This window comes from Oncorhynchus mykiss, chromosome 6 (assembly GCF_057628025.1).
Source record: "Oncorhynchus mykiss isolate SJ-2025 chromosome 6, ASM5762802v1, whole genome shotgun sequence".
In the NCBI taxonomy this organism is placed as follows: domain Eukaryota; kingdom Metazoa; phylum Chordata; class Actinopteri; order Salmoniformes; family Salmonidae; genus Oncorhynchus; species Oncorhynchus mykiss.
In genome coordinates, this window is record NC_143027.1 from 76272313 (window position 1) to 76300311 (window position 27999).

Sequence of the window (27999 nt, forward strand, 5' to 3'; positions counted from 1 at the left end):
AAACCTTAAAGAAGGTTTCAATGGTATTCACGGTATTGAAAAGATATTTTCAAATACTCAGGTATACGGTATATACGGTATACCATTCAAGCCTATCTCTCACCCCTCACTAGATTAAAATGGAGCAGTAGAACAGGTCTGAGAGAGAAAGATTTGGTGTTATCAGAAGTCTGGAAAAAACAGATGACAGTTTTATTCAGTCTGTGTCCTGATTGTCTCTCTCTTTCACAGCCTGTCCACTCTCTTCTGCTTGGCCCTGCATTGTTTGCGTCTCAAATGCGTCTCAACACTATTCCATAGGTCTCTGGTCAAAAGTAGTACACTATATAGGAAATAGGTTGCTATTTGAGACATGCCCATTGTGTCGTCAGTCTGCCCTGTTTGCTTTAATAAATCTGGACCAGACCTGATGGAATTGTTTAACCCCATGCTGGGAAATAAACATGGCTATAAAAGACCACCTGTTCACTGTTCACTTATACTCTACCAGTGTTTGATGTCCTGCATCCCAAATATTACCCTATTACTTATATAGCAGTACTTTTGACCAGAGCCCTATGGGAGCACTATGGGCCCTGGTCAAATGTAGTGCACTATGGGCCCTGGTCAAATGTAGTGCACTATGTAGGGAATAGGGTCCCATTTGGGAAGCAACCTCGGTGGAGTTGAGTGTATTAATAATTTTGTGTACGCTCACTTTAACGTATATGAAAGATACAGTCCCAAGGGTGCTCTCTCTGAAATGTGAGCGCACCTAATATAGATGTGTCTATTTGGGACGGGAGTTAAACCTAAGTAGAGCCTCCCAGGTACTATGTTGCAGTACATGGCATAACTAAGAACATTACTGCTTCCTTGTTGCTGGCTTAAGAAACATGGGCTACACTTGGAAACAAACTGAAGTGGTCAATTAAGAAAATAAAGGAAATGAGATTTAATGATATTATAGTGTACTTCGCTGTCAAGTTTCTTCTCTGGGCCAGCTTGTTTTGGTAGTGTTGAGAGACAGACTGTAAGTAAAAGTCTGAGGTTAGTGACGCAGACATCTTTTGTCATGTTCTCTGCAGAGCAAACATAACAAACACTGGGCCGAGGAGAGTTGTGCTTTGGTTCCGTATGACGGACAGTGCTAAAGGTAGCTACATTTTTCTTGTTATTACTCTTGTGTCACATATTCAAAAATGTCCCCTACGACTCACACCATCTGTTTCAGGAATATGGAATATGTGGATAAATAGGCTGTATCAATCAACCACATATTCGGAATTATGATGACACAAAGCTACTTCCATACAGTCAAAACAATTCACAAAGTATGTCAGAAATTCACTGGATCTGTGACAGATGCACACCAAAGCCTCATCACTGTAGTTGATACTAGGGCTGTTGCGGTGACCATATTACCATCACACCGGCAGTCACGAGTCATGAAGGCAGTCAAATTCCACGTGACCGTTAGTCATGTTAATTAGGCTTCTCCAAGCTCTGATGCTGCTGATGGTCATTAGTAGCATACCAAACATGCTAACTGATCGCCGCACTCAGCGAGGGCACATTACGTGCATTACGGCCGCACAAAGGCGATGCCGCCGTTAAATTCTAAGCATTATCAAGTGCTTGTCAAGTTGTGAATGAGAGACTGATGAAGTGTGTTCAGGCTGCGCAAAAAAACTAAGCAGAGCTCATGCCTTTCAAGCAACTTTTTTCAAAACATCATTAAAGTCGCATCATGCAGCCTTACAATGTATAAAAAAATCTAAACATATAGCCCAACGTTTGTAGAACAACTAAAGTTACATTAATACCTTTAAATGAAGCTTAAAGGAATAACTATTTCTTTGCTAACCGCTCAATACAGAATAGCCACATGAGCGTACTCCGTCAAATCATTTGGAGAATTATTCAGCTTTGTTCAATTGTATTCTTCATCCTATAAAATAATGGCACGGAATTCTAAGCAAATCTTATCTGTTAAATGAACTAGTGTAGCCTACAGCCATTTGGCATAGCCAGATAAGGACAAATTCAGAGTATGCTATTATGTCCTTCTGAAATAAACTACATTTTCTAAATATCATGTTTCTTTAGACCTGTCTAAAGTAAATAATGGATTTATTGTGAAGGTGTAGGCTGTATTACATGGATTTATTAAACTTTTTCAAATGTATAAATCAAATCAAATCAAATTTTATTTGTCACATACACATGGTTAGCAGATGTTAATGCGAGTGTAGCGAAATGCTTGTATATGTTCCAAAGGTCAGCATTAGTGGCTTGTAGGCGATGTGTGGAAGCCAGGAGATGCTCAATGTGTTTATGTTAATTAACGGTCAATTACCGTGAGACCGACAGTTATTTGATTGACAATCACCGGCTGACAAACTTTCGTGACCGCCACATCCCTAGTTGATACCAACACAATAATGACCAAATGCATCTGTTCTAGCACTAGGCCTACAGGGACTTGTGTCCTTAGCCTGGGTCCAATCCAGCTAGTCTACATACTATGTAGATGAACCACCCTCTCCTCTTCTCCCTTTACCACTGAGTCTGGTCTGGTCCACACTCCCGAGAGCAAATCCTAAAAGAAAGCAGTAGCTGAATGAGGGGTTTCATCTTTGATCTAGAGGGGTGCAAAGCCATTGGCCCGCCGCCACAAAGGGGCTTAGGGCTGAGGAGAAGAGTATAAGGCCTCAGAAACATGGGGAAGCTTTCCCACAATGCCTGCTGTTAGCAGCACAGACACAGACACACAAGTTGTTAAAGGCCCAGTGCAGTCAAAAATGTGATTTCCCTGTGTTTTATATATACACTGCTCAAAAAAATAAAGGGAACACTAAAATAACACATCCTAGATCTGAATGAATGAAATATTCTTATTAAATACCTTTTTCTTTCCATAGTTGAATGTGTTGACAATAAAATCACACAAAAATTATCAATGGAAATCAAATTTATCAACCCATCGAGGTCTTAATTTGGAGTCACACTCAAAATCAAAGTGGAAAACCATACTACAGGCTGATCCAACTTTGATGTAATGTCCTTAAAACAAGTCAAAATGAGGCTCAGTAGTGTGTGTGGCCTCCACGTGCCTGTATGACCTCCCTACAACGCCTGGGCATGCTCCTGATGAGGTGGCGGATGGTCTCCTGAGGGATCTCCTCCCAGACCTGGAATAAAGCATCCGCCAACTCCGCCAACAGTCTGTGGTGCACGTTGGTGGATGGAGCGAGACATAATGTCCCAGATGTGCTCAATTGGATTCAGGTCTGGGGAACGGGCGGGCCAGTCCATAGCATCAATGCCTTCCACTTGCAGGAACTGCTGACACACTCCAGCCACATGAGGTCTAGCATTGTCTTGCAGTAGGAGGAACCCAGGGCCAACCACACCAGCATATGGTCTCACAAGGGGTCTGAGGATCTCATCTCGGTACCTAATGGCAGTCAGGCTACCTCTGGCGAGCACATGGAGGGCTGTGCGGCCCCCCAAAGAAATGCCACCCCACACCATGACTGACCCACCGCCAAACCGGTCATGCTGGAGGATGTTGCAGGCAGCAGAACGTTCTCCAAGGCGTCTCCAGACTGTCACATCTGTCACATGTGCTCAGTGTGAACCTGCTTTCATCTGTGAAGAGCACAGGGCGCCAGTGGCGAATTTGCCAATTTTGGTGTTCTCTGGCAAATGAAAAACGTCCTGCACGGTGTTGGGCTGTAAGCACAACCCCCACCTGTGGACGTCGGGCCCTCATACCACCCTCATGGCGTCTGTTTCTGACCGTTTGAACAGACACATGCACATTTGTGGCCTGCTGGAGGTCATTTTGCAGGGCTCTGGCAGTGCTCCTCCTTGCACAAAGGCAGAGGTAGCGGTCCTGCTGCTGGGTTGTTGCCCTCCTACGGCCTCCTCCACGTCTCCTGATGTACTGGCCTGTCTCCTGGTAGCGCCTCCATGCACTGGACACTACGCTGACATACACAGCAAACCTTCTTGCCACATCTCTCATTGATGTGCCATCCTGGATGAGCTGCACTACCTGAGCCACTTGTGTGGGTTGTAGACTCCGTCTCATGCTACCACTAGAGTGAAAGCACCGCCAGCATTCAAAAGTGACCAAAACATCAGCCAGGAAGCATAGGAACTTAGAAGTGGTCTGTGGTCCCCACCTGCAGAACCACTCCTTTATTGGGGGTGTCTTGCTAAATGCCTGTAATTTCCACCTGTTGTCTATTCCATTTGCACAACAGCATGTGAAATGTATTGTCAATCAGTGTTGCTTCCTAAGTGGACAGTTTGATTTCACAGAAGTGTGATTGACTTGGAGTTACATTGTGTTGTTTAAGTGTTCCCTTTATTGTTTTGAGCAGTGTACATACAATATTTCCACACTATGAGGTTGGAATAATACTGTAAAATTGTGACAATGATGACAATGCCCTTTTAGTGTAAGAGCTGTTTGAAAAGACCGCTTGAAATTTCAGCTATTATTTTGCTGGTTTTGGCCTGCCTAGTGACATCACCAGGATGTACATTACTTAATAGACCAATAAGAAAGAGAGTTCCAAACCTCTCTGCCAATAACAGCAAGTTTTCAGTTTGATATTGAGATAATAAAAAAAATGGCCGCATTGGACCTTTAAGGAAATGACATGAGAGTAGTTCAAATCAGCTTGGTGGTGGTGGTGTCTTGCAGTCGCCTCTAAACCTTGAATGTCTAGATGCTGTTTACTTTGGGACAGCTTTGAAGTAACTCCAGCTCCAAGATGCTATCATTTAAACCACGCTTACTTTTACTGCACTCTTAGCTCTCTGGTCTACGGCTATTTTGGGTTTAGGTGTCATTATCTGAGATAATGCATTGTTTAATCGCCATACAGGAAAGCTTTTCACCACAGTAGATGGGTTTGTTTCAGTGGTATTAGTGCTGATGGTGGTGTTGCTGTACTAGATATGACAGGTGGGTATGGGCTCAGTGACCTGGATCCATCCCTATTGAGAGCTGCGGAGAATGGAGTCCTCTCCTATTGCGTTGGCAGAACAGACACATTTCTCTATTCCCTGGACACTATTACTGGTTAACACACTCATTAGAATGGTTTTTGCCTCTGTACACACTGCAAAACGCAGGTACCAGTCACTGTTTCAGGGACTCACTGGAAACTAATCCTCTAATTCTTTGAGAGTAATTGCATGAAAATTCTATTTAACTCAGGAGGTTGAAACAACGTTTATAAACCAGGCTACCGTTATAATTTAACTCAGGCAGAAAAGCTTCCTGGATTAAAAGTGACAGTATGAAAGTATTCTACCATCCAATGCTTATGTAAATAGATCTGATGTACCAACAAATTATTCATCCAGCAAATTCATTGTGTACAATAAGTAGGATCTGTAGTATTACCTGTTAAGCTTTCATGCTTCTCTTCTTACTCGCAAAAACAAAACTCTTTAGGCTAGAAATGGATTAGGTAAATAACTGTGTATTTCTCCATGCATGTATTGTAAAGATACAGCTGTAAGCTGGCGTGGGTGTACTGGATCTATCTACCCTGTGCTGTGCTGTGCTGTGCTGTGCTGTGCTGTGCTGTGCTGTGCTGCATGCATCCTTCCTTTCCATGTATTTTTCTCGATAAGACTACATACAGTAAGTAGAAACCGACCAGTTGTTCAATCTCTATAAATCTGAGAAACACAAACTGCTGAGCGGTGACTCATATATCAGTCTATTATACACTACAGGGCTGACTGTATTAAACAAATGGATCTGCCTGCAGCTGGAGGAGAGAGCCAGTATAGGGGAGCAGAGGTTATTGTCTAATTTCAATCTTGGCTGCCTTCCCAGAGCTCTACCACATTCCAATTTGTGGCTGTGTTGCTTGGCACTACTGACAGAACAGAGAGAGGTCCTGCTGCAAATACTGTTTGTGTTCGGCTACAGAAATGTGTCTGGAAAACTGACAATCAACAGGTCGGCACAGATTAATGCAATGACTGGAGCAAATTAGCTGAAATTATGGAAATGCTATGGATAAGGATGTTTTCTTTCGGGTTGTCGAGCGACATATACCTGGCATTTTTGCCAGTCATTGTTAGTTGTTACAGTATCTTTCTCCTACACAATCGTTGGGGGTTGGTGTGTAAGATCACATACATACCCATTATAGCAATGTTAATACACTGCCTAGCATGTTATGAATTGTTTTATTCCACAATGAAAGGACAGCTGCAAAAGACAACGCTGGACAAAAACAGCTGTTTAGACCTGCATATTAGCTATTTCAAGTATGTATTTTCCAGCATACTACCCTCCATTCAGCAATTTGACTGACAATTCTTGGCAACAGGGCCTCCAAAAAACAAAAAAAATAAGCGTCTGTTGAGTTTCAGATATTGTTTTCGTTATGTGACAGGAGCCATCAAGACTAAATGCTCTGTTCATGCTTTTCACTCTATTTACAACTGAAGTGCCATTTTAACATTTCACTTTTCAAAGGAAGTGTAAGATTATGATACCTACTGTTGAATAATTACAAAGACTTAATCTTCGCTATTTATTTCATATCACAGCAGCCAGTGACATTTAGAGAGCTTAAGAAGAAAGACGCATCTGTTTAGACACAATGTAAAATGATTCCGTTCCTCCATGTTAGAAAGAACAGTGAGATCAAAGTGTACCTGAACATGACAGTCCACAGAGTTAATGGAACCCCACTATGTTCTAGAGGATTTCTCTTTTACAGGGAAGGAAAAAGAGAAGCTGAGCTTAGCTAGCAAAGCATTGAAAAAGGTGAAGGAGAAAATATACCTCTCTCTCTGTCTGTCTCTCCGTCTCTCTCGCTCTCAATTCAATTCAAAGGGGCTTTATTGGCATGAGAAACACATGTTTACATTGTCAAAGCAAGTGAAATAAACGATAAACAAAGGTGAGAAGACACAAAACATTAACAAAAAACGATTAGAATTTAACAGTAAATATTGAACTCAAAAAGGTTTCAAAAAGATAAATACATTTTAAGTGTTTATCAGCTATTTACAGTGTTTTAGTAATGTGCAAATAGTTCTAGTACGAATAGTAGGGGAAGATAAATAGATAAACATTGGTGGTATTTGCAATGTTGTTTGTGCTCTACTAGATGCCCTTTTCTCATGGCAACGGGCCACGAATCTTGCTGCCATGATTGCACAGATATGGGAGTTTATCAATGTTTGATTTGTTTTCAAATGATTTGTGTGTCTGTGTGATTTTCTCTCTCTCTCAAAAATATCCTTGGTGAGGCTGACACGTAAAAAGCATGTGACCTATCAAATACAGCCATGACACTTAAAAGTGTGGATTTCCCTCAGGATAATATGAGGCTAAGCGTTTGCCTTTACGACTAATGTATGAGCCAATGGTATAACTCATAAAGTCAGTCATGTGCGCATACAGTACATTACAACCATAAACCAGCATCTGGGTCTGGAATGGAAAGTAGGAGAGACATGGTAATGTCATTAGTCTATCCAACCCCTTTCAACTGAGTATACTAGATGAAGTGAAATACATTACATTAAGATCATGGTTCAATTAATTGTGTTAGTGTGTTCTAAAACATGAGGATCTACTTATTGCAACGTAGAGGTGCTTTAATGGACAGTTTAATGCTGGGTATTAATTAGGTTGACTACAGAGATTAAGTAGTGTACAGTTTGTTTTAAACAACTACTCTAAGATAGGAAGTATCTGTTTTTCCACGCTTAAAAATAACACTGCACATTTGATTTTGTACACTACTCCACCTCTGAGGCAGCAAGGTCTGCTAAGTGTCTATAGAAAAATAAGTAATTGACTTCCTCCTTTGACCACAACTCCCTCAGAGCAGTTTTATCCCATTTCTAACAGTCCAGGAAGATGAGAAAGGGGTCAGACAGTGACATATGCTGTATTTGAGCCTTGACCTCCTTGTTAGGGGCAAATGGGAACTGCGCTGTGAGTTTCTGCACCAAAATAAATGAGACAGTTCAGTTAAGGTCGGGGTCCACCATACGTTCTACAACGAGCTCAAGCACTTTCCTCACTGTGTGTATGTGTGTACCAACATGCCTCTCCATTCGTCTTCATTAAGCTTGTGTTTGAACTGTTTCTCCACATCTCTGTAAGTATAGAGTCTACTGGGAGCAGCTGCAGCTCCTTCATACTGTAGCAGCCCACATCTCATCTACTCTACACTGTCCTTCTAACTATCCTTCACAGACGTCCTTCTTTAAAGACACAGAGAGTGAGAGGCTTTTAAACAGTTGTGCTGGACAGGTGGAGAGAAAACACCACTTTCTTTTGGAGAGAGAGAGAGAGAGAGAGAGAGAGAGAGGAAGGATACAAGCTATCACCCTGCCTGTCATCAGCCAATTTACCTGGAGAGAGAGGGGCAGATTCAATGGACACAGAGATAATTCATCTCTTCATTCATGTAAACTGAAGAGATCGACCAAATCAGCTCTACAACAGTATTGACTGTTAGCTCCTTGTATTTCACAGTTTTTATTAAATCGGGAGCATTACTGCTATCATGCTGGCCCCAAAATCCAAATAAAGGCCTGGATTGGAAAACGAGGCTACCATCACACTGGGAAGCAATAATAATCCCGATCTCTTTATTCAAATCTGCCATGTGTGGATATTCAGTGTGACTGAATAGCCATGGGAATGTTGCTCCAGCATATCTCTCCTGTCTGTCTGTAATTGAGCAGATTGATACTCTGGAAAAGGCTTTCTTATTATAACTCGGCTACACAAGGCTTTCTACGTAATGTATTACTCATTTGTAAAGGTCTTTTTAAACAGGCAGCCACAAATTGTGATATATTATAATTCAGTTAATCTTTCTCACTAGCATCATCTGAATCCATATCCTTAATCCATATCATTTTTATATGATGATTTGTTACCCTCAGATTTGTTGTGGGCTCTCTCTCGCCCACAGACCATCAGACATCAGTGCTGGTTAGGCTGGTCAGTGCAGAGTTGTCAGATCCAGGAATTCAAAGATCAGGAAGAACAATAGCCAGAGGCCTGCCTGACTGGGTTCTAAAAGCCTCTATGTCAGCACACAGTAGCTACAGTATGTTGTTTTGACAGCCCGTGTACCAAACTCTGGACGTATTTTATCTTACAAGCTTTACATAGAGTGCTGCATATTCTTTCAGTTATGTTGTTATCACTTTCTACAGAGAAACATAATGTTTTTATAATTAAAAGAGAAAGATGATACTGATCATATATTATCATGAGTGTTTCCTCACATAAGTGCTGTATGTGGGGTGAGTTAAGTGAATAGAATTATGTGGTCAAATACGACGAGATGCAAAAAAGGACAACAATTTAAATTACTAAAACGTGAAGCCATCACACTGAAGTCGAATAAAGAGTATATATTCATTGTAATCCCATATGGTTAATTATGAAAGGCATATGCTCAACCTCAATTTGGGAAACTCTGCCAGAAACAGTAATAGTAGCCGTTATGTTAACTATAGTCTATATCCCTACTGTGCGTATATGATGTAGTGCAGTGAATATCTTTTCTCTCAAATAATATTTTATTCACTTTTAGGAAAAGGGATATGTTGCTTTTATGTTCCCTAAACACCCAATGCTCTGAGGCATAATTTGTCATTGTTATTCAGAACTCGCTCACCTCCACTTAAAACATGATCCTTCTGGAGTCTAATGAAGCACCAAGGTAGGTCCCGGGGGGTTCCGCCTTGCCAGAGAAAACCTCTGATTTATGTACTACTTTGTTTTTCCTGCTTAAGGCTTGCCTGTTGTGTTGTGAGAGAGATGACCCCATCACCTGCCTGGTGATGAATATGCGGATGGAGCATTTACTCTTATTAATTAATTAGCTTCTGTTAAAAATATATTCTCTCTGAAAATGTCAATACCCACAATACACCACAACAGCCAGTCTCTCTCTCTGTCCTATTGTTTCCCAGTCCCCGCCTTCTCACAATTAAACCAAAAACAATCTGCCTGTATTTGCTATGACTCTCCATTGCTGGATAAACTTTGATACCCAGATTAAATAAAATGACACTTTTGGACGGCACTAAGCAGCCATCGTGCGGAACTGATTGGCTTTTGAAAACACTAATTAGTACTCAACCTTGTGGCTGTCCAACTGTAGCCTGCTAATGTGAGCGCGCACACTTGTGATTTAGCCTCAATATCATGGCTCTATCAGGCCTCTGTTTAGCCTGGAGAGATATTAGCACAGCCCACTCTCATGTTGGAGTGTCACGGACCTCTTCATCTGTTTTGAGTAAACAAAATAAAACTGCTACCGGAAAGTATGAGGGCTTGTTTGTAGTTAGACATGCTGGAGAAAAACATAGAAAGGGAATTTGTGCTTTGATCCGCTAACGTGATCTGAAACCCCCTGCACATTAGGCTAGTTCATAAAATGAAAGAGATCCTGGAATTGAATAAATAGGCCTGGTATGTGGTGGACACTGGTGGAAAATGTGTTAACGTTATGAAAACATTACACATCCTGCATGGTGGATTAAAAAAATATATTTTTGTTAAACCTTTAACTAGGCAAGTCAGTTAAGAACAAATTCTTATTGACAATTACGGCCTACAGCGGGTTAACTGCCTTGTTCAGGGGCAGAATAAACAGACGTTTCCCTTGTCAGCACAGGGATTCGATCCAGCAACCTTTTGGTTACTGGCAAAACACTCTAACCACTAGTCTACCTGCAGCCACTGGATTCTGTATAAGTAATCATTAGTCCATCTTTTGAATGTACTATCCACAGGCAAAAATATATACAAATTGGATTATTTTTTTTTTTAATATGCTTGAATTCTTTGAGCATGTCCAATCTGTAAATAATTAGAAAGATGCTTTATTTCTTAGACGGAGTCCACTAGGTTGGGCGATATACCGTTTACACCATATACTGGGGTATTTTGAAATACAGACGGTATTATTTTCTAAAACACAAAAACAAATTATATATAAGCTAGCAAACCAAATGCATAGCTGGAGCCCTAAGATTTCATATAGTTACACTTAACTTATAGTTATAATCAGTGGTGTAGCACACACCTCCACAGCCCCCACGAGGCAGGGGAGCCCACAACCCTATTATATATACACACTATCGTTGAAAGTTTGGGGTCACTTAGAAATGCCCTTGTTTTTTAAAGAAAAGCACATTTTTTCCTGTTGCGACTCTAGGGGCAGTATTTTCATTTTTGGGAAAAAAACGTTCCCGTTTAAAACGGGATATTTTGTCAGGACAAGATGCTAGAATATACATATAATCGACAGCTTTGGATAGAAAACACTCTAACGTTTCCAAAACTGTAAAGATATTGTCTGTGAGTATAACAGAACTGATGTTGCAGGCGAAAGCCTGAGAAAAATCCAATCTGGAAGTGGCCCAGGTTTTGAAAGCGCTGCGTTCCAATGAGTCCCTATTGAGCAGTGAATGTGCCATCAACGAGCTTACGCTTTCTACGTATTCCCCAAGGTGTCTACAGCATTGTGACGTAGTTTTACGCATTTATGTTGAAGAATAGCCGTAGGCGGCTACATTGCGTAAGTGGTCACATGGTGGCTTCGAGAGAGATTCTCACGTAAAATACAGAGGTAGCCATTACTCCAATCGGTCCTACTGAAAAACTAATTGTCCCGACAGATATATTATCGAATAGATATTAGAAAAACACCTTGAGGATTGATTATAAACAAAGTTTGCCATGTTTCTGTCGATATTATGGAGCTAATTTGGAATATTTTTCGCCGTTTTCGTGACTGCAATTTCCGGGCGATTTCTCAGCCATACGTGAAGAACAAACGGAGCTATTTCGGCTACAAAAAATAATATTTTGGGAAAAAATGAACTTTGGCTATATACCTGGGAGTCTCGTGAGTGAAAACATCCGAAGTTCATCAAAGGTAAACAATTTAATTTGATTGCTTTTCTGATTTGTGACAAGGTTGCCTGTTGCTAGCAAGGCATAATACTATGCTAGGCTATCGATAAACTTACACAAATGCTTGTCTAGCTTTGGCTGTAAAGCATATTTTGAAAATCTGAGATGACAGGGTGATTAACAAAAGGCTAAGCTGTGTCTCAATATATTTCATTTGAGATTTTCATGAATAGTAATATTTTCTAGGGATATTTATGTCCGTTGCGTTATGCTAATTAGTGTCAGGCGATGATTACGCTCCCGGATCCGGGATGGGGAGTCACAAGAAGTTTAAAATAACATCAAATTGATCGGAAATACACTGTAGACATTGTTAATGTTGTAAATTACTATTGTAGCTGGAAACGGCTGATTTTTTTATGGAATATCTATATTGGCGTACAGAGGCCCATTATCAGCAACCATCATTCCTGTGTTCCAATGGCACGTTGTATCATTTTAAAAGGCTAATTGATCATTATAAAACCCTTTTGCTATTATGTTAGCACAGCTGAAAACTGTTGTTCTGATTAAAGAAGCAATAAAATTGGCCTTCCTTAGGCTAGTTGAGTATCTGGAGCATCAGTATTTGTGGCTTCGATTACAGGCTCAAAATGTCAAGAAACAAATAACTTTCTGAAACTCGTCAGTCTATTCTTGTTCTGAAAAATAACCAGAAAAGAAAGAGGAGTGGGAGGCCCGGGTGCACAACTGAGCAAGAGGACAAGTACACCTCACAAGTCCTCAACTGGCAACTTCATTAAATAATACCCGCAAAACACCAGTCTCAACGTCAACAGTTGAGAGGTGACTCCAGGATGCTGGCCTTCTAGGCATAGTTCCTCTGTCCAGTGTCTGTGTTCTTTTGCCCATCTTAATATTTTATTTTTATTGGCCAGTCTGAGATAAGGCTTTTTCTTTGCAACTCTGCCTAGAAAGCCAGCATCCCGGAGTCGCCTCTTCACTGTTGATGTTGAAATTAGTGTTGTTTATTCTAAAATTGATTAAATTGTTTTTTCCCTCATCAATCTACACACAATAGCCCATAATGATAAAGCAAAAACAGGTTTTTAGACATTTTTTAAATATCATATTTACATAAGTATTCAGACCTTTACTCAGTATTTTGTTGAAGCACATTCGGCAGTGATTACAGCCTTGAGTCTTCTTGGGTATGACGCTACAAGCTTGGCACACAACTGTTTTTGGAGGAGTCTTGGTGTTTCCAAACTTCTCCCATTTAAGAAGGATGGAAGCCACTGTGTTATTGGGAGCTTCAATACTGCAGAAATGTTTTGGTACCCTTCCCCAGATCTGTGCCTCGACACAATCCTGTCTCGGACCTGATGGCTTAGTTTTTGCTCTAACATGCACTATCAACTGTGGGACCTTATATAGACAGGTGTGTGCCTTTCCAAATCATGCCCAATCAATTAAATTTACCACAAGTGGACTCCAATCAAGTTGAAGAAACATCTCAAGGATGGTCAATGGAAACAGGATGAACCTGAGCTCAATTTTGAGTCTCATAGCAAAGGGTCTGAATACTTATGTAAATAAGGTTTTTCTGTTTTATATATTTATATATTTGCAAAACAAAGTTTAAACATTTGTTATTGTTTTCACTTTGTTATTATGGGTTATTGTGTGTAGATTGCTGAGGATTTTATTTTATTTAATCCATTTTAGAATAAGGCTGTAACGTAATAAAATGTGGGAAAATCTGAATACATTCCGAAGGCACTGTATATATACAAAAGCATGTGGACACCTCTTCAAACTAGTGGATTAGGCTATTTCAGCCACATGTATAAAATCAGGCACACATCCTTGTAATCTCCATTGACAACCATTGGCAGTAGAATGGGATTACTAAAGAGCTCAGTGATTTTCAATGTGGCACTAAAATAGGATGCCACCTTTTCAACAAGTCATGTCGTCAAATTTCTGCCCTGCTAGAGCTTCCCCGGTCAACTGTAAGTGTGTCACGTCCTGACCTTAGTTCCTTTTTTATGTCTCTGTTTTAGGTTGGTTAGGGCGTGAGTTAGGGTGGGCATTCCATGTTTTGTTCTATGTTTTGTATTTTGTATGGTTCCCAATCAGAGGCAGCTGTCAATCGTTGTCTCTGATTGAGAACAATACTTAGGTAGCCTGTGTTCCCACTATGATTTGTGGGTAGTTGTTTTCTGTTTAGTGTATATGACCTTACAGAACTGTTTCGTTTCTTCCATTCGCTTTAATTTGTTTTTTGTGTGTTCAGTCGAATAAATTAACATGGACACTTACCACGCTGCATATTGGTCCGATCCTTCCTACTCCTCCTCAGACGACAAAGAGATTCGTTACAAAGTTCTGTTATTGTTAAGTGGAAACGTGGGGGCACCCCTGCCTCGTGGTGGCTGTGGGGGTGCATGCTACACCACTGTTTATAAGTTTATTATAACTATAAGAAATCTAAGATGTGTCAAATAAATGATATCCAGCTCACGGCTCCAGCTATGCATTTGGTTCGCTGGCTAAGTCACTAGATGTCAAGATCAAGCTTCTTGGTTACAGCAGAGACATTCAATTCCCCCCTGGATGAAGATCCCTGTTGCCTAAATTGTTTTGTGTGTCAAAAATAAAATAAATGTTTTTGGGAGGTTACAGAAATGGTATGAAGGTATGAAAACCTGAATACTCCCCAATCCTAGAGTCCATATTTGGTAACTAGCAAACTACCAGTCCAACAGAGAACAATATGAGTAATAACTTACAGTAATTGCAGTAATAATGGCAAGCACAATTACACAGAGGAATGTGCTTCCAGTTTATGTCTGATAAGAGCCAAAGCAGCGGACAATCACTGAGGTAATTACAGAAAGATACACGTAACTCACGCTCCTCTGTCTAACTTTAGCATATCGCCTCATCCACAGTTTATTACAATACTCACTACTCACAGATGTTGGTATACATGCATGAAGCTTCACTTGGAACATGCTTCAGTAAACAATGCCGTTTTTCTGTGATTTCACACATCTGGGCTGAGAAAATGTATTTTCTTTTGAAGCAATAGTTAATCGCTATATAGGCTATAAGTTCTGCTTAAATATCTTATTTGCATCTGGAGGATAGTTTGTGGAGGAGAAGTAGGTGTAATCCATGATGTCTTACAGTTACTATTTTGGTCAGCAACAGGTTAATGTTGTCATTAGCCAACAGGAAAGACTACAGGCCAATCAAAATATGACATCACCTGACATCCTCAATGTTTTGTGGCAACAGGATCCCTAGATAGTAGAACGCTTTATTAGTCAGTGATCAAAGCTAATGGTGCTAGGCCGCTAGCACCATGGCCTGTTGAGTAGCAAATGGTCTGCATAAAGCAGTAGGAACATGTTCCAAGCTACTATCCAAAGCATACAGATATGCTGCTGTTTTGACAGCATAATAAGTTGAGACTTTAGTAACACCAGGCCACTGCTTTCAGCATACACAAAGGATCTGACATTGGACAGTGACCAATCTCTGGCTCTCTCCAGGGGAATCAATGGCACTCTAATAGACTTCACTGAAAACAAACCACGACAACAAAGAAATACTTGATTCCTTTAAATGACTGTTGTCATTCAAGCTAGCCACACCCATGTAAAAGGAAGTGTGGTGTATCAAGGGTAAACCCCTAAGTATTGGTATACGTCAGAAGAACAACTTATGATACTACCTAAAAGAGCTAATTTTAGAATAGCCCGTAATCTCAATGTCACTAGAACAATCCCAATCCCAAAGCCAAAACTCTGTAAAGTCTAGTCTGCTCTCCTAGAAGATGCATATCAGAAGCTAATGGAGACGGCTGGAAACTACAGGGGGGCTGAAGGTTCACCACGATTAGCTTGTGTAACTGCTGAAGGTCAACGCAGCTCTGCTGAGCAGCCACAAGCCTTCATAAAACCATGCAGCGTATCATTATTTTCACAGTGTTTCATTATGGATTGTTAACCTTGGCTAACTCCCCAACTAACGCTTTAATCAACTGCCTGTAATGTCTCTGATACAATGTAATCATTCTGCTTCTCCTTCTCATTTATCAGCGGGTAGGAAGGAAAATCGTACCTGTGCCTCATTAGAGAAATTTAAAAAAAGAAAGCAAGCTCCTTTTCCAGGATCTGCATGTGTCTGGAAAGACACACGTTTGTAAGAGCTTCCGATGAGGAGAGAGGAAGATTCAGGGTTATTGCCCATTGTCAGAGAAACTAGATCGTTTGCCTAGAAAGGAATGGAGTATGAAAGACTTGTCAATAGCATGTAGCCTCAGGAGGAAACTAAAGGACTCCTCAATGCCGAGGCCTCTTTCTCCTTGGCCTGGTTCCTACCACTGGCATCCCACACCATAGCCACCTGTGAGGAAGTGTTCACCGGGTCACAGTGCAGTGGCAGTGCAATAAGTCCCCCTGCAATGCACTGCCACAAAGAGATGACCTCCAACAAAAAGCCTAAAATATCATCTCCTTTCCCAAGTGAACTAGGGGAGTCTTCATAAGACAAATACATGGTAGAACCCTCTCATCAAGTCATCAGTTTGCAAGCAATTGGAGGTTGCAACCAGTGACCTCTAAACCCCACAAGAATGGTTGCCAAGAGACAAAAGAGATCTAAACCAACTAGCAGATGACTTTTCAGAATCTTCTCCCCCCACATCAATACAGCTTTCAGAGATCCAGATGGAGGCCAGCAGCAAAGTGTCCCCTTATTGGGCCTTTATTGGTGCATCCTAAATGCAACATTGAATTACGGCAGGGGAAAGGGGAGGCACGCTTTTTGTTTAACACACAGTACTTCTGAGGCCAATAAAAATCAGCAATGAAGCAATCACTGTACAATTTTTGGAAACCATCTACAAAGAGAGCACTTTCCAGTTTTCATATGAATATGAAATAAATATTAGAGCCGAGCCAGAGCATGAGATAAACCATATGTTGCTTGGTGGATAAAACAAATCTATCCATAGGCTAGTGCTTTCTACAAAACGCTACATGTCTTTATCTTTTCTCCAATGTATAAAAGTGAACTCCAACTAAATAGTGATTTACAGTAAATGTGTGGTACATTGAGAACAGATAGAGAAATGCTACTACGGGGGGAGTATGTTACATCTCAAAAGGCTTCAGAGCCAATATGTGAGAGGGATTTGTGTGGTTGCAAGACGTGATATTTTATTGAGAGTAATGGAGCACCCCATAGGCTGACAACAACTTTATGATTATTGAATATGTTAGAGAGAGTTTGATGTTTTAGAAAAAAAAAAAATTTCACTCTCGCTTTTTCTCTTTCCCTGTTTTGATATTGGGGCTCACTCACCATGTGTCTTATTTCATATGTTGGCATAATGATGAATAGTTTTGGGTTGTACAGTCAAGCATTTTTATTCAGAAAAACATTCTAGGCATCACTGTGAACTGACTGCTTTGGAAACTACAGGCAGGAGTTGTAACTAGAATTGTGTACCTGTACACAAAGAAATGAATACAAAGTATCCATATATGAGATGAACTCTTTCTGACAGATAGGATAAATTATGGATAGGCACTACTATCCAGTGAAAGAACAATGGACACAATCAACAATTTAAACCCATAAATAAACAACAAGAAACAGAGACATTCTCCCAAGAACAGCTCTTTCAAAACTCTCAGAGCTAGGCCTACACAGAGCAGAGAGACAGACAAGGCCATGTCAGCACAGTGCCTATGTACTGTAGATCTCTGCTACCATTTAATTCTAACATAAATGATGACAAATTAAATTTCCAGGAAAAACAAAGGACTTTTCTGCAATAGAATATTCTTATCATTCTAATGCATGTCTATAAAAGATCCAATTAAAATCTGGCAGAGTGTGATGGTGCTTTTCCAATTTATATTAGCTTTTGAGGAGACTTAAAGTTTATTTATTAGGTGAAGATGACTTTAAATACTACACATTAACGCTGCAGCAAAATTGGATTAGCAGAGTGAGATTTTAACATTTACCCTGTTACCACATATATAACGTTGGGGGAGGGGCGATCTACGATCAATGACTATGACCTTCTGAGGCCAACATGGCTCCCCTATTTCCATAACACTGACTCCAGCTGTTGGCTTGGGGACCTCTGCACTGGCTGGGAAAATGTAAGAAAACAGTTTGGAAACGGAGATAAAAATAGCCGTTAAAGTCAGTGTGTTCTAAACGTGACACAGATTATTTGTTTACTACTGTATTACAGTAACCAAGGCATAGGTCCAAGTTACATTAAATCACCTATTGAAAAACAGTACGTTGTTACTGTGGTTCATTTCAGTCTCCCATTTAAACATTCAAATAGCTGTTGTATTACTCCATTTTCTGTGTGCTTTTGAGCAGGTCTGATGGATATTTGCCCACCTGCTGACATTGTCTTCTCCCTAAAGGACGACCTGGTGGTGACACACACTGAGCATTTTGGGAATGTTGCATGGTCATGGTGGTGCTACGGGCAGCTGAACAAAGGATAGCTGGACTAATCACCACAGTTTGACTGCGTCTGATATTGCACCCTATTCCCTATATAGTGCACTTATTTTTACCAGGGCCCTATTCAAAAGTAGTGCAAAGGGAATTAGGTGGCATTTTGGATGCACATAAATCTCCTTTGCCTTGTACGTAATATCTCTCTCTCAGTCCCTACAGCACATAGCTCACTAATGAGGTGACATTTCACACTTACAGTCACGACAATGCACTGCTCTGCAAATTAATTTAATAATAACAGTCAGCAATACCTTGATGAGACGGAAAATATGTCCATTCTAAACAGTAAAGGATGGTCTGAAAAATAGCAGAGGCAAAAATTCTAACAATTGAACTTTTAAGTCTCGTTTTCTTTACAGGACCTCCTATTCACATGTTGAGTGAAGGGGATCATGCATATTTGATTGTATAAAACGTCACATTTCTAATCTATCTACTAATTCAATCTGTGTTGGATTAAAGGTTAAATCCAGGTGAGATCAGTTAAATGTTTTGATACAGTCCTCCGTCAGCCCATTACGAGGCATTAGAAATTAGTTATGTGAAAAATGTGACGGGCTGTCTCACTGCAACAGCGCTTTAAAAATAAATGTAAGTGTCTTAACTGCAAGGCTAATCATTTATAGGACACAATTTATTGAATCACCCAGACAGAACTGATTGACTGGTCCTACTACTTAATTCACAGTAAAAGTAGTTTCTGTGGCACATAGAGAATACATGATTCTCTTTAAAGATGGAATCCTTAATGGTGAAACTGCCACGTCAATTTGGGATATTATAACACCAAAGAAGTTACAGCAAACAACGAACACAGTTGTTTTACCTCTAACATCACTGCATGCTTCGATAGAAGAGCAGAATATGTACTGCACAGGAGGTTGGTGACACCTTAATTGGGGAGGATGGGCTCGTGGTAATGGCTGGAGCGGAATCACTGGAATGGTATCAAATACATCAAACACATGGTTTCCACATGGTTATGAGCCGTCCTCCCCTCAGCAGTCTCCACTGATGTAGTGCAATTTGTTGTACCACCCTGCTCATTTCCATTTGGATGCTGCTCACCTCCGTTTAGTCGACAAAACAAAAACAATAACAATGGCGCTGGGGTGAACAGATTATATCTTTAATAAGTCAGTGAGGTTGATGCTGTCAGAGATGTAGCGAGACAAAGACAGATTGAAATGGTTTATCCTGGTGAGAAAAGTAGGTCTCATGGTGAGTTAGTAGACCCTGGTGTGATATGAAGAGACATGTTAGGCTTGCCTAACGACTCACCCTGAATTTAATTCCTCTGCTCTATCAATCGCTTCATACATTCAGTCTGAAACTGTTGTTTGTGTAACTTCAAAATGAGGGGCATTGTACAGAACTAATTCATCAGCGATTGGATCTTCTCTAACAAGTCGAACCAATCAGAGTACCAAAGTTAATGAAATCATTGTGTAGGCCGGCTCTGGACCAATCCATCGGTTTCTGAGACCAATCAGAATGGACAGAATGTGTTCACATTCTAGAAATTGTTAGTGAGAGAGGCAAATCCAGACTCAACATGAGTGCTGTGGAGCTGTAACATGACACGGCTTTGGATTGTCCAGAGAGAAAACAGAACCTTCTGAGACAGTCTCTCTGTTCCATACTAGCATACTACTTAAAAGGAAGCAATGTATCGGGCATATATTCTATGTAGTAGGCTAGTGTGGACATTCCAAAATCAAATCACATTGTATCTGTCACATGCTTGGTAAACAACAGGTGAAATGCTTACTTATGGGCACTTCCCAACAATGCAGAGAGAAAGAAAAAAGAGATCATAGAAAAATAGATACACAATGAGTAACTTGGCTATATATAGGAAGTACCAGTACTGAGTCGATGTGCAGGGGTACGAGGTAATAACATGGCTATATACAGGAAGTACCAGTACTGAGTCGATGTGCAGGGGTACGAGGTAATTGAGGTAGATACAGTGCCTTGCGAAAGTATTCGGCCCCCTTGAACTTTGCGACCTTTTGCCACATTTCAGGCTTCAAACATAAAGATATAAAACTGTATTTTTTTGTGAAGAATCAACAACAAGTGGGACACAATCATGAAGTGGAACGACATTTATTGGATATTTCAAACTTTTTTAACAAATCAAAAACTGAAAAATTGGGCGTGCAAAATTATTCAGCCCCCTTAAGTTAATACTTTGTAGCGCCACCTTTTGCTGCGATTACAGCTGTAAGTCGCTTGGGGTATGTCTCTATCAGTTTTGCACATCGAGAGACTGACATTTTTTCCCATTCCTCCTTGCAAAACAGCTCGAGCTCAGTGAGGTTGGATGGAGAGCATTTGTGAACAGCAGTTTTCAGTTCTTTCCACAGATTCTCGATTGGATTCAGGTCTGGACTTTGACTTGGCCATTCTAACACCTGGATATGTTTATTTTTGAACCATTCCATTGTAGATTTTGCTTTATGTTTTGGATCATTGTCTTGTTGGAAGACAAATCTCCGTCCCAGTCTCAGGTCTTTTGCAGACTCCATCAGGTTTTCTTCCAGAATGGTCCTGTATTTGGCTCCATCCATCTTCCCATCAATTTTAACCATCTTCCCTGTCCCTGCTGAAGAAAAGCAGGCCCAAACCATGATGCTGCCACCACCATGTTTGACAGTGGGGATGGTGTGTTCAGGGTGATGAGCTGTGTTGCTTTTACGCCAAACATAACGTTTTGCATTGTTGCCAAAAAGTTCAATTTTGGTTTCATCTGACCAGAGCACCTTCTTCCACATGTTTGGTGTGTCTCCCAGGTGGCTTGTGGCAAACTTTAAACGACACTTTTTATGGATATCTTTAAGAAATGGCTTTCTTCTTGCCACTCTTCCATAAAGGCCAGATTTGTGCAATATACGACTGATTGTTGTCCTATGGACAGAGTCTCCCACCTCAGCTGTAGATCTCTGCAGTTCATCCAGAGTGATCATGGGCCTCTTGGCTGCATCTCTGATCAGTCTTCTCCTTGTATGAGCTGAAAGTTTAGAGGGACGGCCAGGTCTTGGTAGATTTGCAGTGGTCTGATACTCCTTCCATTTCAATATTATCGCTTGCACAGTGCTCCTTGGGATGTTTAAAGCTTGGGAAATCTTTTTGTATCCAAATCCGCCTTTAAACTTCTTCACAACAGTATCTCGGACCTGCCTGGTGTGTTCCTTGTTCTTCATGATGCTCTCTGCGCTTTTGACGGACCTCTGAGACTATCACAGTGCAGGTGCATTTATACGGAGACTTGATTACACACAGGTGGATTGTATTTATCATCATTAGTTATTTGGGTCAACATTGGATCATTCAGAGATCCTCACTGAACTTCTGGAGAGAGTTTGCTGCACTGAAAGTAAAGGGGCTGAATAATTTTGCACGCCCAATTTTTCAATTTTTGATTTGTTAAAAAAGTTTGAAATATCCAATAAATGTCGTTCCACTTCATGATTGTGTCCCACTTTTTGTTGATTCTTCACAAAAAATACAGTTTTATATCTTTATGTTTGAAGCCTGAAATGTGGCAAAAGGTCGCAAAGTTCAAGGGTGCCGAATACTTTCGCAAGGCACTGTATGTACATATCAGTAGCTATAAAGTGACTAGGCAACAGGTTAGATAATAAACAATAGCAGCAGTGTATGTGATGAGTCAGAAGAGTTGGTGCACAAAGGGTCAATGCAAATAGTCCGGGTAGATATTGGTTAACTAACTATTTAGCAGTCTTATGGCTTGGGGGTAGAAGCTGTTCAGGGTCCTTCTGGTTCCAGACTTGGTGCATCGGTACCGCTTGCCGTGCATGCCCATTACATCATTTCATTCTAAGTAGTATGCTAGTGTGGATATTAAAATGTAGCAAAACTGTGTAAACTCTATCTACATGCAGCCTGCTGGCTGATGATGGTGATGTGAGAAGAGGAGATGGAATGGATTCATGAGCACTGGGTGGTGGTTGGATTAAAGATGGTCTTCATGAGAGCTGATCAGGGTAATGGACTGTGTGAGCATGAGATTTACATATTCAACACCAACCACAGCCTCTCTTTCCAAATCCACCTTGTAAAGACAGTCAATCGGTCCCAATGTTGCACACAGGTTCAGTGGACATATAGACGAGGACTCTTAAGTGTTGATTTACGTCACTGTAAAATTCAAAAGTACATACCGCAGAGAGATTCAAACACAAACAGGATGACTCCCTAGTTGTGTGTGTGTGTGTGTGTGTGTGTGTGTGTGTGTGTGTGTGTGTGTGTGTGTGTGTGCGTGCACATTGCAAGGAATGATGCGTGTAATAGCTTAGATCATCTACGGCACAGCCATAGAAAGCAGAGAGTATGATCAACTAATGTTCCACCACAAGTCCACCTCTAAAATACAGTATATGACTCACAGTCCGGACACAGCTTCCATAGCAACAACTATTAGGGTCTTCCATGCAGGAAGCTGAGCTGAGCTGAGCTGATAGAAGTTCAGAGTTAGGACAAAAACGTAAACACTACATAGTTAATCACATACACACATCAGTTGAATTAATATAGATAGGACCAGATGAATTGGGGAAATTGTCTGAATCTGCAGAGTAACTCACTTTCGGATGGAGCATCCATTAGCTCAGGGGTTCCAAGTACTGTGCTTCAAGTGAGTGAGCTAAAAATGAACTTTCCCAATCTCAAATGGAAAACCGGGTCTTTAATAAATCTGTTGAACTAGGCGTCCGACAAACTGCAATTAAAATGCCCAGGAAATACATCAGCTTTTCACTTCCTAAACATTTAAACATTTAAACATATAACTTCAGTTACATCCATCAACTTTAGAAAACGGCAAAGTAAGCAGCTTCTCGGGGTACCAGCGATTTAGAGTCCTAGTAGTGTTTGGATATGTTTACAATGTGTTTGTGGTGAAATGGCACCAGCTGTGTACACTGACAAGATGCACATGGCCCACTGTGTTTGAAGAGCGTCTTAACCCCTTCACTACCACTCCACAGACGGGACAACAAAGACCACGGGAGGCTAGGCCAATCTGGCTGTAGGGGACAATGGGGAGATATTGCCCCAAGGGTTTTCTGGTGTGAAGGGACTGTAATTTAGCATCTCTAATTTATGTCCTTTCTGCTTTGTTTCCTATAGATATGCAAGGGACAATAGGATCCAACCCATCCTCAATCAGGCTTTTGTTTCACCTACATGACTCATGTAAAGGCTCAGTAAAGTCCTAGAGTATGCCGACTGCAGCTGCAGCCTTCCAGCCTCATGTGTTATGCTGTGAATAACTTCCCATTTGTTGTTCTTACAGTGTATGTAGTCTATTACGTATGACAGACGAGTGGTTGATACAACTCAAAGTTGAAATATAATCCATTGATAAGCGTTTCCTTGGATAAGAGGAAACATATCCATTTGGTACAGTCACAGAGGCTATTTGTCATCAGAGCCAATCAGCTGTTACTATCAACCCTGCTCAGTGAAACACACTTCCTGTTTACAGCAGTTGTCACTGAAAGGATTCTTGGAAGACAATCAATCACTCTTCCGTAATGACACCTTTTAAACCACAGAAAAGTATGGCTACTGAACAGCGGAATAATTCAGTCAATCACAGTTAACACAATGCTAATGCATATTACATCATCTTTGGATCTGAACATAGCCATCCACAATTTATAATCACTTACTGGCAGTATTAGTAATAGTTTCACAAACTAAAGCTCTGTAGTAGTAGCAGTGCTGCAGGTGCAACCCATTCCTCAGTTACACCTGGTAACAACCAACTAATTACCTCTACCAGTGCAGCTAATGAAATGTATATTAAATATACAACATTATTAAACTTCAGGGGAGTATAGCACAGGACTATAAATGTGCTAGTAACAGGGGAGGTGGGGGGCATGCTCATGAACAAAGGCATTTCAGTCAATCAAATGGTCAAATCCTTTAGACATGCTAAATGTAAACCAGTACAGTTGAGAAAATACCAAAAAAAATCACAGCCTTTAGTAGTGTCCAATCTGAAGAGCTTGCACAGTTATGTAGACCACAAAATGTCCCACATTTTAAACCAAGGGGGGGGGCATATAAAATATTCAACTTTTGCGACAGAAAAGGAGAGAAAACACACCCTGATGACCAGAAATAATCTAGGCGTGTATTCATAAGGTTTCACAAGTGAAGCCGGGCTTCTTGTAAATTTCACTGACTAAGACCACATGTGCTCAGTATAAACCAAAGAGCCAGTAAAAACCAAGTCATTATCCCAGATAAATTGAATGTAATGTAAGACTGCACACAATTTCTGAAGTACCAACTATCAACCAATCAGCGGCTAAAAAGAGTCCCTGTGGGTATATACCCCTAAACATAGTTGCCTTGTGTCCCAGCTTAAATCAAAGCACTTTACCAAAGGCACCCTGCTGAGACGGCCCTGTCATACACCTGAACACAATCCACACCATTAAATATTAAAAAGGTATAGAATAATATGTATTCTATATGAAGTGTGCTTTAAATCAGCTCTTAATGACATTTATCATCAAGGGTCTGAGGTTCAATTCTACTAGATTACTAGCAGTTTATGTTCCCTTGTAAAGTACATGATATTAACATATTCCCTTCATCTCATTGCCAAATCACGGTTGGATTCATTAGTCATGAATCATGATGACTGTAATACCTAATTAAGTTTGTGCCACTCGTTTGGATTTTTCTGTAGATTTAAAAAACTATCTGTGATGTTTTAAAGTGCCTCTGGGCCCCATTGTGATTAAATCTGAATTATTTCCTCAGACAACATTTTGAGGGTGTTACTGTTTATACATTACATTGAGTACCCATTGACATTGACCAAAGCACTGTCACAGCTTCTCGGAGTGGTAACTGGACATGAAAGCTATAATAAATAACTCTGTTATCAACCCAAGTTAATTTGAGTCTATACAACTTGAAAACATGACACATCATCTGGATGACTAATGTTTCCTCTCGATGAGTTTGGTGGAATCAATTTGGGGATGATGTGTCTTGCATTATGCAAACACATGCAAATCTCCCTTCCACTCAGTATGCAGAGGCTTCTGAATTGGCATGTGATATGTGGTTTGTGATGAGACATGTTGCAGAGGGAGTGCTTCATTTCCTCTCTCTCTCAGACTACAATTGCATTTTGGCCTATCCCTGACAGAAATACTATTTCCTTTCTCAAACTTTGGCCCGGGGAGTTTTCAAGCAAACACAAAACCACGCTTTATCTATTATAGGACAGTCAAACAAATGTGGTTGCACTTGGGAACTTTAACAAGCCTGGGCTATTTGGCTAAGCAGACGCAAATACTGCTCTGGTCTCAGAATGTTCTCAGAACACGATTATAGTATGTTTTCTAATGGTTCTTAGAGGATGTTCTGGGGGAAAGTCTGGAAACTCATTTGATATGGACTGTCTCTCTCTCTTTTGGTAGCTACCATGCTTCCACATCCTGAAGATGTTGTCAAATAGAGCCATTATCCTTTTCAAAACAAATACTCCTTTGTGCTTGTGATACAAAAACACAAAATATCTGCTGCTGATTGTGTACCAAACCACCTGTCAGTCTGGGACTGTTTGTGTAAGGATATCTCACATAGGATAACCCTACTAGGGACAGTATGACATTTTTTCAAAACACTGCAACACATCAGTAAACAGGGACATATTATATGTGAGCAAAAGAAGGGATCATGATCTGAAACAACTGCAGTTGAATCAGACATCAGACATCAGATATCAGATATCGACATAAACAACCGGCTCACTTCAAGGATAATTAATGCCTTTCCCAATTCATGAAATATGACCAGCTCTATAGGTAGTGACATCACTTTATCATGTGCCTTCAGTGAATCTAAAACATATGAACTGCATGTTGATTGATGATGATGGAATTATAAATTATAAACAATGCCCATTAAATGATTAAGGATCAAGTCACTTTTTAAAGGCTCTGTCACACATGTAATCAAGTTGATCACTCATCGTAAAGTAGCAGTGTCACTGCCACCTGGCATGAATAGCTTACTCTGCAAGAGATAGGATACCAAAACTTCGTCCAACAGGGAGATAGATGTGCTATATGAGAAAGCATTTCAACGCGTAAACATTATGACATGCAGAACTCCAGCACCAAATGAAGATGGTAACTTGCCTAATTGATAAAAGTGTGTAATGCACTGGTAAAACGACCTCTTGTCTTATTGTGTTATTCTGTCTATTTTATAAAAGCTTTGTAATGCCAATGCAGAATAGGATTAGATGATGGAGTAGCCTAATTCATTATCAAAGAAAACATTCCCAATCGTGTACAACACCATTTGTCATTATATTAGTCTGTCCGGAGGAATGGGGTTTGAATACAGTGTGCAGAAACATGATAGAGGTATGCAAAACAATGTAGAACGCAATTGCTCACCTTATTATAGTTGTAGTAGCCCAAACAGTGGGAAAAATCCAGGTTTGGTGGGTCTCCTGGAATAGGATTTCCTCCGGCAGTCGGATAAAACCGTACATCCATGATGTACCAGGCAACAGCGCAGCTGTACTGTGAACAGAGCTCAATTTGTTTCTACCTTTTTACAATCCACGCGCACAGAGTGAGAGAAAGGCGGCGAGGCGGGCAAGCTTTATCGGGACCGTAAATCAAAGAATAGAAAGCGGGATAAGAAGGGGTAAGGGGTAAAATACGACGTTTTGTTATTCCTCTTCTACTTGTTAAAGAAGCTTTTCATAGTTTTGAAACCCAAATAACGGTTGAGCTATGTCCAAGCTCGTCCTCAAGGTTTATGATATCTGCGCCAAGCAGTGATGTTTGCCCATGCATTTAGAGGCAGCTGCTGTACACAAAGAAGCCACGCGACCGGCAGGGACAAACTGCACAATCGTCTTTCCTCTATTCAGCTTGCGAAACAAAATTGAAAACGGAACTAACGTTATAATATGTGTATAATAAGACGTCCGGCTCGCAGGAGAGTGACTATCCACGTAAAAAGCGCTCGTTTCCCCCAAAAAAGTTGTTTTTCCTCAAGTTTGCACAGTAGTTGGCGAAGGTGCATAAAGCAATGAGGATATTGTATTCCCTGGAATTCTGCTACAGTGTTCCACGAGTGGAGAGTGGGGTTTGGGACAAAATCTGATACATTTGTGCGGTCAACCAATAATGTGGAATTAGTAGATTTGCTATACAACACTAGAGAGATGCTTGGTTCAGTCTTTGGCTCTGTTGATGAACAATGTGTGAACAACTTGGGCTACTCCCCGAACACAGCACGCCACTCCCATTTAGCCAGCATCTGCTTCAATGAAAACACTAGATAGTTAAATTTTACACGGCTTTCAGTCTCTGGGGATAATTTGATTGACAGATTTTATATAAAAAATACTTAATCAGCAATATACACGGTTTTACAGCAGTTGCTCGAATTGAGAATTGTTTATGTTTGTAATATAC

At 40.6% G+C, this 27999-nt stretch overlaps 1 protein-coding gene across 1 annotated transcript in view; it reads right to left on the bottom strand.

Annotated features, from left to right (window-relative positions):
- Positions 1–27791, bottom strand: part of LOC110526602 (TOX high mobility group box family member 3-like) — a 64517-nt gene extending 36726 nt beyond the window's left edge. The window contains exon 1 of the mRNA XM_021607704.3: positions 26965–27791. Coding sequence (XP_021463379.1) covers positions 26965–27066 — 102 coding nt within the window. The 5' untranslated portion in view covers positions 27067–27791. The remainder of the gene's footprint in view (positions 1–26964) is intronic.
- Positions 27792–27999: the final 208 nt, after the last annotated feature.